We start from the raw sequence: 16,764 nt of genomic DNA, 5'->3' as shown, positions 1-16,764 counted from the left end.
TAATCCAAATAGATAATAGTAGTAGGAACATACCTATGTGGATGGTGTGGTTGCTAAAAGGAAGAACCTGTGAAGTGCAGCTTGTATGATGCTCTTTACTAGTTAGAGAAAGGCCTAGTTATTCCTTCTGGACCCTTGCTAAGTTATAGTGATTAGGGAGGAGTGGGTGGAAATCTGTACTTACCATTTATCATGAAAACGGTTATCTTTTATATCTGCCAATTTTAATCTTACTGGTTTATTTGGCGTAACTTGTCACAATAGGCTGAAAGACTGAGTCTACTGTGCAGCAATGTCAACATTTGATGTGAAAGATTGTAACTTGAGTCGCCACTAACTTGTATAGCTAGTTGAGACAAAGGCTGAAAGCTCTGAGTGAGATTCTGCTGCAACCATAAACCAAAAGTCTGAACCCAAGTGCATCTGTAACTACCAATTCTTCTCTTAGGGAAACCACATTCTCCTTAAGAGCAGCAAAGAATCCTGTGGCACCTTATAGACTAACAGACGTTTTGGAGCATGAGCTTTCGTGGGTGAATACCCACTTCCTCAGATGCATGTAATGGAAATATCCAGGGGCAGGTATATATATGTGTGCTAGCAAGCAAGCTAGAGATAACGAGGTCAGTTCAATCAGGGAGGATGAGGCCCTGTTCTAGCAGTTGAGGTGTGAAAACCAAGAGAGGAGAAACTGGTTCTGTAATTGGCAAGCCATTCACAGTCTTTGTTCAATCCTGAGCTGATGGTGTCAAATTTGCAGATGAACTGAAGCTCAGCAGTTTCTCTTTGAAGTCTGGTCCTGAAGTTTTTTTGCTGCAGGATGGCCACCTTAAGGTCTGCTATAGTGTGGCCAGGGAGGTTGAAGTGCTCTCCTACAGGTTTTTGTATATTGCCATTCCTAATGTCTGATTTGTGTCCATTTATCCTTTTCCGTAGAGACTGTCCAGTTTGGCCGATGTACATAGCAGAGGGGCATTGCTGGCATATGATGGCGTATATTACATTGGTGGATGTGCAGGTGAATGAACCAGTGATGGTGTGGCTGATCTGGTTAGGTCCTGTGATGGTGTCGCTGGTGTAGATATGTGGGCAGAGTTGGCATCGAGGTTTGTTGCATGGATTGGTTCCTGAGCTAGAGTTATTATGGTATGGTGTGCAGTTACTGGTGAGAATATGTTTCAGGTTGGCAGGTTGTCTGTGGGCAAGGATTGGTCTGCCACCCAAGGCCTGTGAAAGTGTGGGATCATTGTCCAGGATGGGTTGTAGATCCTTGATGATGCGTTGGAGGGGTTTTAGCTGGGGGCTGTATGTGATGGCCAGTGGAGTCCTGTTGGTTTCTCTCTTGGGTTTGTCTTGCAGTAGGAGGCTTCTGGGTACACGTCTGGCTCTGTTGATCTGTTTCCTTATTTCCTCATGCGGGTATTGTAGTTTTGAGAATGCTTGGTGGAGATTTTGTAGGTGTTGGTCTCTGTCTGAGGGGTTAGAGCAGATGCGGTTGTACCTCAGTGCTTGGCTGTAGACAATGGATCGTGTGATGTGCCCGGGATGGAAGCTGGAGGCATGAAGGTAGGCATAGCGGTCGGTGGGTTTTCGATATAAAGTGGTGTTAATGTGACCATCACTTATTTGCACCGTGGTGTCAAGAAAGTGGACCTCCCGTGTAGATTGGTCCAGGCTGAGGTTGATGGTGGGGTGGAAGCTGTTGAAATCATGGTGGAATTTTTCCAGAGTCTCCTTCCCATGGGTCCAGATGATGAAGATGTCATCAATGTAGCGTAGATAGAGAAGGGGTGTGAGTGGACGAGAGCTGAGGAAGCGTTGTTCCAGGTCGGCCATGAAGATATTGGCATATTGTGGGGCCATGCGGGTGCCCATAGCAGTGCCACTGATCTGGAGATATATATTGTCATCAAATTTGAAATAGTTGTGTGTAAGTATAAAGGCACAGAGCTCAGCAGCCAGTTGTGCTGTGGCATCATCAGGGATAGTGTTCCTGACAGCTTGTATTCCATCTGTGTGTGGGATGTTTGTGTAGAGAGCCTCTACATCCATGGTGGCTAGGATGGTGTTTTCTGGGAGGTCACCAATGCATTGTAGTTTCCTCAGGAAATCAGTGGTGTCGCGGAGATAGCTGGGAGTGCTGGTGGCATAGGGTCTGAGTAGAGAGTCCATATATCCAGACAGTCCTTCAGTGAGAGTGCCAATGCCCGAGATGATGGGGCGTCCAGGATTTCCGGGTTTGTGGATCTTGGGTAGTAGATAGAATAACCCTGGTCGGGGCTCTAGGGGTATGTTGATTTCTTCTGGTGTTAGTGTAGGGAGTGTCCTGAGTAGATGCTGTAGTTTCTTAGTGTATTCCTCAGTGGGATCTGAGGGAAGTGGCCTGTAGAATTTGGTATTGGAGAGTTGTCTGGCTGCCTCCTTTTGATAGTCAGACCTGTTCATGATGACAACGGCACCTCCTTTATCAGCCTCTTTGATGATAATGTCAGGGTGGTTTCTGAGGCTGTGGATGGCATTGCGTTCTGCACGACTTAGGTTGTGAGGCAAGCGATATTGTTGTTCCACGATTTCTGCCTGTGCACGCCGGCGGAAGCATTCAATGTATAGGTCCAGGCTGTCATTTCGACCCTCAGGAGGAGTCCATTTGGAGTTCTTTTTCTTGTGCTGTTGGTGGGAGGGCACCCGTGTATCAGTGCACTGTTCAGTGTTGTCCTGGAAGTATTCTTTGAGTCAGAGACGGCGAAAGTAGGCTTCCAGATCGCCACAGAACTGTATCATGTTGGTGGGGGTGGCAGGGCAGAAAGAGAGTCCCCGAGATAGGACAGACTTTTCTTCTGGGCTGAGTGTGTAGTTGGATAGATTGACGATATTGCTGGGTGGGTTAGGGGTACCACTGTTGTGGCCCCATGTGGCAGGTAGGAGTTTAGACAGCTTACAGTCCTTTTTCCTTTGAAGAGAGGTGAAGTGAGTAATGTAGATCTCCTGTCTTATTCTAGTGAAGTCCATTTGTATAGAAGTTTGGTTATTAATGAGAGTCTCCAGGTTGGAGAGCTCTTTTTTGATGTTTTCCTGTTTGCTGTATAGGATGCTGATCAGGTGGTTCCTCAGTTTTTTTGATAGAGTATGACATAATCTCTCACTGTGGTCTGTGTAGTATGTAGATAGCAGTGGATTTTTTACCTTTAGTCCATTTGGTATGATGTCCATCCGTTTGCATTTGGAAAGGAAGATGATATCTGTCTGTATTTGTGCAAGTTTCTTCATGAGGTTGATGGATTTCCATTCCATACGGCTAAATGCAGTGCCTTGCATGGTGTCAAGTATCAGAGGGTAGCCGTGTTAGTCTGGATCTGTAAAAGCAGCAAAGAATCCTGTGGCACCTTATAGACTAACAGACGTTTTGGAGCATGAGCTTTCGTGGGTGAATACCCACTTCCTCAGATGCATGTAATGGAAATATCCAGGGGCAGGTATATATATGTGTGCTAGCAAGCAAGCTAGAGATAACGAGGTCAGTTCAATCAGGGAGGATGAGGCCCTGTTCTAGCAGTTGAGGTGTGAAAACCAAGAGAGGAGAAACTGGTTCTGTAATTGGCAAGCCATTCACAGTCTTTGTTCAATCCTGAGCTGATGGTGTCAAATTTGCAGATGAACTGGAGCTCAGCAGTTTCTCTTTGAAGTCTGGTCCTGAAGTTTTTTTGCTGCAGGATGGCCACCTTAAGGTCTGCTATAGTGTGGCCAGGGAGGTTGAAGTGCTCTCCTACAGGTTTTTGTATATTGCCATTCCTAATGTCTGATTTGTGTCCATTTATCCTTTTCTCCTTGGAGAAATAACATCAACTAGGAGATGAAAGTGAGAGATCTACTAGCAATAGTTAGACTCTTTCCTTCCGTTCTTTCTGATGACAAAGGATGTAGTTTATATCTGGCTACAGATTACCTTTCTGACAAAAGTGGTATCTGTATTTTATTTACTATTCAAAAAATTATTTTTAACATATGTGAATGAAACCTTTTGCCAGGTGGCTGTTATCAGAACTCTTGTACTGCACCAACCACACTGAATGGTTCCAAGAAAGCAATACACTATCTAATTTCAGTCAGCTAACAGGACAGGATTTCGAAGGTCTTCCTGCCTATTTGTGATTTCCTGTGTTTTATGAGAACACACTGGCCAAAACAAAACTTTCCACTTTCTTCCATGTTGTCCATAGGAGTGGAATAGCTAGCTGCCTTGTGAGCTGAAGAATACTCTGAATTCAGTGCTCACTGTTTAATGAATCTTAAAATCACAGAAATGTAGGGCTGGAAGGGACCTTGAGAAGTCATCAAGTCCAGTCCCCTACACTGAGGCAGAACCAAGCAAAAACCTAGACCATACCTGACACCTCTTTTGTCTGACCTATTCTTAAAAATCTCCAATGATGGGGATTCCACAATCTCTCTTGAAAGTCTGTTCCAGAGCTTAATTTCCCTTACAGTTAGATTAGCTATTAGGGAAAAAAAAAATTAAGTCTTCCTGGCTGCTGTTTAAGCCCATTACTTGTCCTACCTTCAGTGGACTTGGAGAACAGCTGATCCCCATCCTTTTTATAACAGCCCGTAGCATATTGGAGACTGTTATCCAGTCCCCCTTCAGCATTCTTTTCTCAGGACTAAGCAGGCATAGTTTAACCTTTCCTTATAGGTCAGGTTTTCTAAACCCCTTATTTTTTTTGTTGCTCTCACCTGGACTCCCTCCAACTTATCCACATCTTTCCTAAAGTATGGACACCGTACTCAGCTGAGGCCTCACCAGTGCTGAGTAGAGTGAGACAATTGTCTGACTCTTACATGTGATGCTCCTGTTGGAACATCTCAGAATATTAACTGTTTTCACTACTGCATCTCATTATTGCCACTCATTCAATTTGTTATCCACTATAATCCCCAGATCCTTTTCAGCAGTACTGCCACCTAGCCAGTTATTCTCCGGTTTGTAGGAGTTCATTTGATTTTTTTTTTCCCTTCCTAAATATAGTACTTTGCACTTTTTTGAATTTCCTCTCATTGAATTCAGTGTCAGACCAATTCTCTAATTTGTCAAGGTAGTTTTGAAATCTAACCCTGTCCTCCAAAGTGCTTGCAACCCCTTAATATCTTACACAGATTTCTGAGCATACTCTCCACTCCATTATCCAAGTCATGAATGAAGATATTCAGTAGTACCAGACTCAGAACTCACCTGTGTGGGACCCCCTTAGAATGTTTTCTGCAAGCATAATCACACCCTAAAAGATGCCATTAGCCTTGGTTTGGACAGTATTCACCCCTCCAAACAGACATTTCTTTGATGAAGAAGCAAGAGGACAGCAAAGAAATGTGATTACTCATAGTAGCTGGAGCCTCCGTTACATCTACAGCATCGTCCTCATTGCACAGTTTATTCCTGTAGTGGCCCTCTATTGCACTGAGTTTTGAAGGTCTGGTGGTGATGAGAAACTTCCTTCCAGACTTTCAGTTCTTCAGTAGCTTAGGGGTATTGCCTGGCTGTCCATGTTGTTTGAAGAGAGAGTGAGGCTTTTGCTATGGTGAGTAGCCCTCCCTGTGTGAATTGCACTGTGGACACGTCTATTAGTGTATCTCTGTTCTGCCTGTGTTGCCACAGTTTCATCAGAGTTGATATGTTGTTATGGTAGCAGGAATTTTTTTTTAAATAACTGTAGCAGAAACCTGTGCATGGCACCAGCTTTAGATAACTCAAAGTAAATATTTACATGTTTAACAGCTGCTTGGTAATATCTAGCTGAGCATGTTGTCTATTTTGGGAGGAAATTAGTTTTTAAATGTTTAACACCTATATCTCAGTACACATCATGCACATGCATAATGTTGTCCTTGTATTTAAATATAATTTGATTATTTTTTTTGATGCAGGCATTTGGATTAAATGACTAAATTAGGGATTTCAAGTTAAAACTTGCAGCTTTCATTTAGTAAGCAGTGAGGGGGAGAATGAAATGGCCTCAGCTGTACTCATTACTTTTCTGTCATACATCTTCAGTATTTGAGACTTAAAGCTTTTAGTGAACACACTAAATGAAACCAAGTTATTGTGTTTAGATTCAGTTATAACAAATGGCAACATAAATAACAGTGTCCATGTTGTTTCTTAATAGGATATGTTTAATCTTTTATTATCTACTTCAAAGCTGTTTTCTCTTCTAAAACCATTTATTCAGTGTAGTTTGGGTAGGCATTTTGTTTTTAAATCAAATTTAAAATAGCATAGAGTTAAAAACTCTTTGCAATGTAGCTAACTATTCCATCCGTGCAAAACCAAACAATTTGTGATGCTCTTTTTAGTGCATTCCTGGATTTTCTTAGCACTTACTAATTGCCACTTTTTCTTTACTTAGATTTATGTTGCTATTGATGATAGCTAACAGCAGATCAGATAGTTAACACAGACTCTAGAACATTCAAATCGAAGTATCTGAGATGACTGATGTGTGTGTGTTTGGGGGGCGGGGGAGACATCCAACAGGAGAGATTGAGATCTCAAAACAGCCGGTGGTTAGGGCACTCTGCTGTGATGAGAGACTGATGTTCAAGTGTCTGGTCCGAATTAGGCAGAGCAGGGACTTGAAGTCCTGATTCAGGCCAGGAATTACATCCTAGACTTGAGAAGCTGTTCCTGATAGTCCTGTCAAAACTGGTACATTCCTGCAAAACAATACTATTTTGATTAATTGATATTTTCCAGTGAAAAACCATTTTGTCAGAAAATTCTCTCCACCTCCAGTAGTAACCCCAGAAAAGCACTATTTTGGTAATTTTTTCCTTTATACACACCCACACAAATGGATGACATGTACAATAATTCCACTGTAACTTGACTTCTCCTGACCCTCTGATGTATATGAATTTTATGGATCTCAACTATCCTATTTTCCTTCTCTGGTGAGATGGAATACTGCTATGATCCTTGAAAAGACTCCCAGGTGTAGTCCATGCTGCAATGGAGCTAGTGCTGTGCTTGGTAGGGTTTGCAGGATGAGGACCTGTGAGTTTACTTGATGACAGAATGTGTTTTAATATCTATGGGCCATTGTTTGTCACTTAACCACATGGGTACTGGGGACATAATACACACTTGAATATATACACATACACACACACATTATCTGCTGCTGCTTTAAATATTCCTTTCACAACCTGAGTTTTGGCATAAAAAAGCTGGGGTTTGGTTTTTGTGTTTTTTTTTTTTTTTTTTTTTAAAAGGGAAAGCCTATTGAAACGCATGCCTCTTATTTACTTCTCTGTAGTCCCCTGCTGATCGATCTCAAAAGATTCATGCTGGTGATGAGGTGATCCAGGTTAATCATCAGACTGTAGTAAGTAATCAAAAGCCCTATCAACATTTTCCTAAGCCTTGGTGGTTCTGCAAGACTTTTCCCTCCAAGATAATAAGTGGGTAACAAGCTATGTTGTGTTTAGGGTTTTTTGGTGTGTCCTTATTGCAATGTATGTAAAAATGGTTTGACTTTAATGTAGAAGTCATTTCTCAAAACACTTGAAAAGTTTGATTTTTATCACACATTGTTTTTCAGTAAATCCTTGCAATATTTTTGGATAAAATGATATCTTATTTAGGGCCTATGTTTAAAGTGAAATGTTGCATTTATGTATGTTTAAAAAGTTGGTATTTTTAATTAATTTTTTTTTTTTTGGCAAATACCTTTTAGCCCCTCGGAGAGTTGAGGGATTCTCCCTCTCGCCCCTCATTTTAAGTTCCCTGTCCCATAAACAGTCACGTTTGCATTTAACTTCACACACAAGAGCAGACCCATAGAACTCAATGGCTTTAAAGATTAGGTATAATTATATTGGAGTAATTCAGTGTGATTGTTCATGTGTTCGAAGCTGAATATGCATAAGCCCATGCTGGACTAGAGCCTGACCTATCACAAATGATGTGCACTTGAAAGAATTGTGGTACATTTTTGAGACACCTCCTAAAGAAAAGTTAGCATTTCAAGTTTTGTACCCTTTTCGTCTGCTTCAGTGGGTTTCTTCTGTTTTTTATGTGTTCATTTGTGGTGTCTGAGAGAAACAGTCTGACCTGGTTATAGTCTGTTCATTTTGAATGCATGTAAGAGGTACTTTTTATTCTTTTTAAGGTGGGATGGCAACTAAAAAACCTGGTGGGAAAGTTGCGAGAGAATCCTTCTGGAGTTAAATTGCTACTTAAGAAACGTCCTACAGGCTCTTTTAATTTTACTCCAGCCCCACTGAAGAACCTACGCTGGAAACCACCACTTGTACAGGTGATACACTGACGGAAGAATTGTGTTTATACATTAATGGTTGGATATGAATTACTTAAAATCCCCCTCAAAATAATTTATTCTTTAATATCTGACATCAGTCAACATGACCATATATCTATGGACTTTTGGAAGTGTTCATTGTGAAATGGCTGTCCCTTTTGGATCAAAGTTAAAATGAGAAGGGATCCTTTTTTAGCCAAATAATCTCATCTAACATTCCAAAACAATAAGAGTATTTAACGTTGGCTTTCATAATCCAAGTTATCAAGGCACTGATTTTAGGAAAAAAACAATTTGAGGCTGAAAGGCTGATAATCTGCACTGATGAATTTTGTCAGTAAACAATAAATATTGAGATTGGTTTGGAGAACTGATACGAGATTATTTTTGCTGGATAAACTAATGCTATCCAATGTATACTTCCTTTTTAGTTTGCAGAAGGAAAAATAGTTCAAGCACTGAAAGAAAAGGGAGTGAGCTTCTTGTTTGATATGGATGTTGAGAAAGCCAGGGGTTTTTAACTTCAAAGTCTAGTTTTGGAGGACAGCACATTGTAGCAGAAAGCAATTTGTTTAACAGCTACAGGAAGAGACAATTAATTACATTCTCATCTAATAAATTACCTATGACTACAGGTACTGTTTTTTCCTTTGTTCCAACCTCTGTTCTGGCACAGGATCCCTATATAGCTATGGGGGTGGTAGTTTCTCAGCAAAGTGTTTAGATGGCTATCTGGAGTGCTTGAGGGGTGTGTGTATGTGCATGCATGCTCCAGAAAGCCGTAAATCTTAATTCCCTGCTACTTTTGAATGAGACTATCAGGTTACACCTGTGTGCTTTGAGCAGCATTATTTTACGTGGTTTACAATGTGTACGCTATTTATAGTACAGTCATTTAAAATGTGACCAAAGATCTGGCTGCATATACAAAATACTAATAAACGAATCTATCCAATATACAAACTGTCCCAGTGTCCAAAACTAACCCCCTGCCCCCCCACACACCATGTTCTCTCTAGCACACCCTCCATTTCAGGCACTTGAGTGCTATGGTGACAGGTTATAAGAAGAACCAGATAGTCTCCCTCCTCAAGAGAGAGAGAATAATTTGAAGCTTTCCCCTTAAGGACATCAAATCCAGGGTCTGGCAGACCACAGGGAGAGAAGTTTACTTCAAAGCTTAGGAGATTCTGAGACTGTTTGGCCCCTCCTGCAGCTTGTCTTGTTAAACCAGGGCCTGTTAGCTTGAGTGCGTCAGCTGATCACAGTTCAAGTAGATGCAGAGGTTTATTCCATTTAGGTGTGTCTGTGCCTATCACGCTGGAGCTGGAGACTTCTTTTAGAAGTACCCGTAGAGGTGGGATGGTCATGCCTCGTGGCTGTGGCCCCTCCCCGGTTATATGAGGTGCCGTTGCCCTGACCCCCCACCGCGTTCCTTCTCACTGCCATTGGATGGAGTCAGACTCTCAACCTCGCATTAAGTTTTAGTCTAGTTAGTTAGTTAATTGCTAGATTGTGTCCTTGGTGTAGCGCTTACCGAGGTTTGAACACTGTCCTTTGTGTGTCTCAGCGAGGCTTACCTCAAAGAGCATTGTGCAATCTGTAGAAGTGGACTCAGGTGTTGTGAGACTGTCGCATCAAACAGCACTTCCTTGAACAGGTCATGTAGCCTGTTCTGGTACTGAGGTCCTCCTTGGGCTGAAGATCATCCTTGTGCCTGGAGAGTGCTGCCATCTCTGGTTCCAGGGCAGGTGCCTCTCCAAAGAGGCAGAGGAGCCATTCTCCATAATCAGTGCCAACAAAGAGATCTCATAAGACCAATTGGGGCAGCTCTAGGTCACGAGATGACTCCTCTGCCTCCACCAGGAAAAGAGCTGTCTGGCCCGGCACCACTTCTGACATGCAGGATGACACGGGTACCTCTGACCCTTCTCTGGTACCAAGTGGGAAGGGCAGACACCCTGTACCATCTGGTCTGGTTCCGGCCTCTGAGCATCCATTGAGTCCAGTACTGACGAGAGAGTGCCAGTACCCACGGTGTCCATTTCGTTGGCATACCAGGCAGCCACGGATCTACTCTGCCTTTTGGTCCAGGACTTTCCCAGGGCTGCATCACCTACATCCCCTCTGATGGAGTGAGCCACTGAATCCTTGTCTGTCAGCACCACATCCAGATGCTCCCCTTCCCATGATGGGGAGAGAGCCGATGTGGGAACTAGGGATGCTGTCACACACCCAGCTTGAAGGTTTCCATCATATACAGGGTTTCGTTCACTGGCTCTCAGCACCTCCATTATAAAAATTGTTCCAGTGCCTGGATCAGAATCCATACAGGGACCTCGGCACTGGGAGCATTTTTGTCCCTGTTACATTCAACATTGCAGATACTCCCATGGCGGCTCTCACCACCCTCCAACGTCAAGGCACTTGGGTGCTCTGGTACCAGTGTTTGCACCAGGAGCAACACTGCCTGCAGCACCAACATGCTCGGCCTTCACCGAGGGGCATGAATTCCATTCTTCTACAGGATGATGGATGAATTGGATTGCCTGTTGGCTCCCTTGGGCATCACTCCTCCCATGTCTCCGAGATCTTGGGGCTTTTCTGATTCTGAGGCAGCTTCGTCATCGTCTTGCCCTGCATCACATGATGGGCTCCGAGAGCCACCAATGGACCAATATGACTCCCAGGGTTGGCATATGCTCAGACTGGGAAGAATTTCCCAGGTCTTGCTCCTACTGGCCACCAATATCATATCGTATCATGTATCGTATCTGGTATATCATATCAATCTCAGTGACCTCCTTGGACTCAGTGGGATGCTCCTCATTCGCAGTGATCTCATTCCTTGTCTTGTTCAAACCTGCCAGGTCAACAGTAGTGACTGCAGATCAGCCGCAAGCCTAGGCATTGGCAGTCTTCCTCCCAACAGAACCTCCAGACTCCTCCATCCCTCCTGAGTATGCCTTCCTGGGAGTAAGAGCAGGTTTGTCACTCAGCCAAGACCACCATCCTCATTGCTGGACTATGCTGTGCTGCTTGGTTCTGGAGGACTTGTATGCTGTGTAGCCTCATCCCTTGATCTCCAGGAGAACATACACAAACTAGTAGATATTCTACAGTTCAACTTCCCTACGAGAGTGGCCCTCCCGATTAATGCACTCCTCGTGCCAGTGAGACACCCCTGGAGTACACCTGCCTTCGTACCACTGATGGCTTAGTATATGGAAAAGTGCAATTTTGTCCCCAAGCAGGATTGGAGGGGATCTGTTTCTGCCTGGCTCTACGCACCCCCGCCTCCATCCCCAGCTCCTCCATCTCTCTTCAGGGGCCTCTCTCACAAGATACTGCTCATCAAGCTAGTCAGCTCTCTGACATTAGGAGCAGTAGATGAAGTTCTGCAGGAACACTGGGCCACAGCTTTTTCTCCTGGTATTTCCTGATACTGAAACCGAAGGGCAGGATGAGACCCATTTTCAACCTTCATGGTATCAACAAATTCATCAAGTACATGAGATTCCTCATGGCCTTTCTATTGGCTATCCTCCCTGTGCTGTCTCAAAACAACTGGTACGCTGCCCTATCTTCAGGACGTTTATGTTCATGTGGCAACTCTGCGAAGCCACAGAGTTTCTCTGTTTTGTAATAGGAGAATGTTACTTTCAGTACGTGGTTCTCCCGTTTAGTGTCTTTTTTCTGACCCTCGAGTCTTCACCAAATGTGTGGTGGTGGTGGTGGTGGTGGTCATGGCATATCTCAGGAGAAAGGGAATCCACAACTTCCTGTACCTCGATGACTGGTTACTGACAGGTGGCTCCAGAGAGGAGGTTCTAGCCCACATAGACACCGCATAGTGTTTGCTCAACCATCTGGGACTCATTTTAAACACCACAAAGTCAACCTTGGCTTCTACTCAAAAAATCAAATTCATTGGGGCCTTCTTAGATTTTGAGGTCAAGGGCATTCCTGCCAGCTGACTGCTTCCAGGGATTTCAAGGGCTCTGACTCAGTCTGCAATCTCAGTCCTCCATGACAGTCCGCATGTGTCTGAGCCTGTTGGGTCATGTGTCTGCTTGCATGCAAGTGGTCCAGTTTGTCAGGCTGTGCCTTCGCCCCCTTCAGATGTGGCTCAGGACAGTTTACTGCCCTGCTCTGCATACTCTGGATAGGTTGGTTCACCATCTTTCAGTAGTCCTAGATTCCTTGTGCTGGTGAGAGTCCCCACTCAATGTGTGCTAAGAAGTCTCCTTCGCTCGCCCATTGCCAGCCAAGTCAGTGGTTTCCTTCTAGATTGGGGGAGGGAGGGGCAGACATCAGGACTCATTGAGGGTGCAGGGTCTGTGGTCAGGACAGGAAGCCTCACTCCGTAACAACGTGTTGGAGCTTTTGGGCCATCTACAATACATGTTGTTGTGCCTTCCAAAACCACATCAGACACTCAGTGGTTCCCTTACTCACCAACAATACCATCAGGACATAATATGTGAACAAACAAGCGCATTCCATGTTACTCTTTCTCTAGGGATGAACGTGTAACAATTTTGTATTGAAGACGTCACTACGGTAACAGTCCACTTGTTGGGAGTGGAAAATTGTGTTATGGACCACCTCAGCAGGGTTTTTCCCCTGAGCCATGAGTGGTCTCTGAAGGAAAGTGTCTTCCAGGTTGTCTTTGGAACATGGGGCATCTCCACAGTTGACCTGTTTGCAAGAAGGGAAAACAAAGTTCTACTATTTTGTTCTTGGCGAGTCCCTCAGCACATGCGCTCTCTCTCAAATACCTTCCACTGCAGCTGTTGAACAACTCTTCTGTACGTCTTTACACCTATTTTGGTCATTCCTCAGGTCCACCCTCAAGCTTAAGGTGGATTGGGTCAAGCTCATCCTCATTGCTCCAGCACAGCTCAGACAGTGCTGTTTCTCAGGTCTCCTTGCTCTGTTAATTCAACTTCCCACCCACTTTGTCTCCATCCTGACCTTGTCACTCAGAACCACAGCTGGACGCTGCATTCTGTGATCAGCTCCCTGCATTTTATGCCAGGGCTGCGGCATGGCTGAATGAAGAGGAAGAGCAGTGTTCAGAGGCTGTCCAACAAGCCTACTCAAAAGTAGGAGGAAGTTCTCCAGTAGGGCGGCCTACTTAGTGAAATGGAAGAGGTTCTTGGTGTGGTCCTTGGCCCATGGGATCCAACCAACAGGGACTTCCATCCAGGGCATCTTAGAGTACCTGTTACATCTTCAGAAATCAACCCATGAGCTCAGTTCACTGAGAGTGCATTTGGCCGCAATATCAGTGTTTCATCCCCTTATTCAAGGGAAGGTTGTTTTTTTCCTAATGCCATGGTGATGAGATTTCTGAAGGGGCTTCTCCACTTGCATCCTTTGGTCCAAGATCCAATTCTGTCATTCGACTTAAACATTGTTCTGTCGGCTCTGATGGGCTCTCTATTTGAGCCCCTTGTATCCTGCCCACTTCCCCTCTTGTCTGAGAAAACTGTTCCTGTTAGCCTTCACTTCAGCAAGAAGGATATGTGAGTCGCAGGCCATAATGGCCGAGTTGCCTTACACTCAGTTCTCGAAGGGCAAGATAATGCTGTGACCACACCCAATTTTTTTTATCCAACGTGGTCTCTTTCATCTGACTCAGCCAATTTTGTATTTACCTGTGTTTTTCCCTAAACTTCATTCTTCCCTGGAAGAACAGCGCCTCCATGCTCTGGATGTCAGGTGATGTCTAGCCTTCTATCCAGACAGGACTAAGCCATTTTATGTCATATGCGCACGCATGAAGGGGCGAGTAGTCTCTGCACAGACCATCTCTAGATGGATATCCTGTAACAAGACTGTCTATGAGATGGCATCGGCTATGCCTCGTCAGCAGTCCACGAGAGCACAAGTGACATCCATAGCATTCCTCAGTGACATTTTCCAGATTGGACACTTGCAGGGCAGCCTAGTGGTCACTCATAGGTATGTTTACAGACCATTATGCTATTATCACATCTTCCAGAGCGGATGCACACCTCACAAGGGCAGTCCTGTGATCCCTATTTCAGTAGACTTCGAGTCCCACCTCCAGATTGGGGTACTACTTGTGAGCTGCCTATGTAGATTACGTGTTGGCATCTACTCAAAGAAGAAGAAACAGTTACTTACTGTAATTGGTTTTTCATGATGCAGATGTGGATTCCACAACCTGCTCTCTGTCCAGCCTGCATCAGAGTCTCCTCATGGGCTTTTGGTATGATGGAACTGAGCAGGGTTGGGGTGGTGCTGCCTCATATAGCCAGGCTTGGGGCCACAGTCACGAGGCTCAAGTGCCACCCCTCTATGGGTACTGCTAGGCAAGAATGTCTGGCTCATCATGCTGGGTGTGCACACCCCTATGTGGAATATATGTCTGCATCACATCTCAAAAACAATTATACTAACTTTTTTCTTGCTGTGGTATCACAAAGAGAGAGAGGTGGTCTCTGTGGTAGTCAGAAGCCAAACTATTTGTTGGCTTTCTAGGTCAATCTGAAACTTCACAGAGAAATCAACTGGTGCAGCTTTTATGTTTATCCCTTTGGAAAATACCACTTGATAAATGAGCAGTCACTTAGTGCACTAGCAACTTGGGTTTCAAGGTGTAGCTTTATGTAAAATGGGTACTATTGATCTAACCACAAGATGACAAAATCATGGATAGCTGTGGAAAGGTCTTCATTCGAAAGTAAAGGATACAAGCAAAGATTAAAACACTCCTTGTAATCTCTGCTGCACTAGGAGGTTGTGAAACTGAGTAAAAGGTGGTAGGGCAAACCTTCCAAATAGTGGGGCAAATATATTCCATGCTTTTCTTCCTCTACCCTAACAACGTTACCTCAGTGTTACCTACATTGTCTGAGATCTTGCTCTCATCCGTGCCCCTTAGACATAGGGTAAATTGTTCAACCATGCCAATGGGTTGAATGAAATATTTCTTCAGCATACTGAAGACATCCATCACAGTCCCTACATCAGCAATAACTTCTATAATCTCATATACACGTTGAATAGTCTGTTTCAACAGTGAATTCCATAGTGGGTAAAATATGGTAACTCTGATGATAAGAGAGGCTTCTCCTGGTGGGTGGTAGGAGATGCTAGAGAAGATAATTTCTAAAATATCTTACAGGTATTTTATTGCTTTAAAAGGGAGGAGGGATATCTCAGTGGTTTGAGCATTGGCCTGCTAAACCCAGTGTTGTGAGTTCAGTCCTTGAGGGGGCCACTTAGGGATCTGGGGCAAAATCAGCACTTGGCCCTGCTACTGAAGGCAGGGGACTGGACTCAATGATTTTTCAAGGTCCCTTCCAGTTCTAGCAGGTAGGATATCTCCATTTATTTAATTTATTTTAATAATTTAATTTCAGACCAGTCCTTCACCAACTACAACTCAGTCACCAGAAAGCACCATGGATACCTCAATGAAAAAAGAGAAACCAGCCATCCTGGACCTCTATATACCTCCACCACCAGCCTTTCCATATTCTCCTCGGTATGCAGATACGCATGCACTACTGAACAAAAAGCTCCTGCAAAACTCTGTGCAGATTATCTTGAGGAAATTGCAGATCTTGCAGACTTTCTCTGGGTTTAGTAAATGCATAAGCCACTAAGAGTATAACAGTACTACTTATTGTTGGAGAAAACAGTTTTGTACAGTTTTAGAAAATCACTGTATGCTACATAGAGCAGAATTGCCCAAAAAACATTAACGGATGCTATTATAGCATGTGAAAAACCACTGAGTAGCAAAAAATAGCCATAGTTAATCTTTTTCATGACATACTTTTTTTCCAATGTTCTGTTCTTATCAGCTTCAGTAGCTATTTGGAAGAATTTTATGGTTGGAAAACTGGTTTTAAATTTGTTAGACATGAAGAACCCTAAAACTCAGGAGTACTCTAGGCAGAGTGAAAGAGTCAGTTGGCAGGCTGTATTTTTGTCTTTGAGGATCTAAATCCATAATAAAATTCAGACTTAGTCACGGGAGAGAGAGAGAGATCGGGGGTGGAGATCATGCTAGCTTTAGGCTGTTCCCAAATCACTGGTGATCTGACCTACCTAGTCTCTCATGGTAATACTCCTGAGAAGCTGCTGGGTGCTCAGCACTTCTGAAAGTCAGGTCACCTGTACATAAATACAAAACGTAAACGTAAATAAGTAAGTATTTAGCAGCCTAACTGAGATGCTCGGATTTTTAAAACATTGGTCTTCAGTTCTAAAATCTGTCAGACTAGATATGCTTTGACTAGCATTTGTAAACAGTTTTAAGGTTTTTTGGGACCAGAATAGCAAATCTAAGCCCAACTGCCTGCACCTTGAATGAGTGTTTGTAGGGATAGAGTTGGAGTTAGGGGATGGCGGGGGCAACGAAAGGAGTAGCTAATTGTGTGCTCATTTTGTTCCCTTAAGGAAGTAA

General features: G+C 43.8%; 1 protein-coding gene across 3 annotated transcripts in view; it reads left to right on the top strand.

Annotated features, from left to right (window-relative positions):
• CNKSR3 (CNKSR family member 3) overlaps window positions 1-16,764 on the top strand; it is a 94,527-nt gene that overhangs the window by 69,970 nt on the left and 7,793 nt on the right. For all 3 annotated transcript variants that reach the window (XM_030556614.1, XM_030556616.1, XM_030556615.1), the window contains 3 exons: window positions 7,311-7,379; window positions 8,166-8,312; window positions 15,713-15,837. In XM_030556614.1, the coding sequence (XP_030412474.1) occupies window positions 7,311-7,379; window positions 8,166-8,312; window positions 15,713-15,837 (341 nt within the window). The remainder of the gene's footprint in view (window positions 1-7,310; window positions 7,380-8,165; window positions 8,313-15,712; window positions 15,838-16,764) is intronic.

This window comes from Gopherus evgoodei, chromosome 3 (genome assembly GCF_007399415.2).
Source record: "Gopherus evgoodei ecotype Sinaloan lineage chromosome 3, rGopEvg1_v1.p, whole genome shotgun sequence".
NCBI lineage: Eukaryota > Metazoa > Chordata > Testudines > Testudinidae > Gopherus > Gopherus evgoodei.
This window is presented reverse-complemented; position numbering and strand designations above follow the sequence as displayed.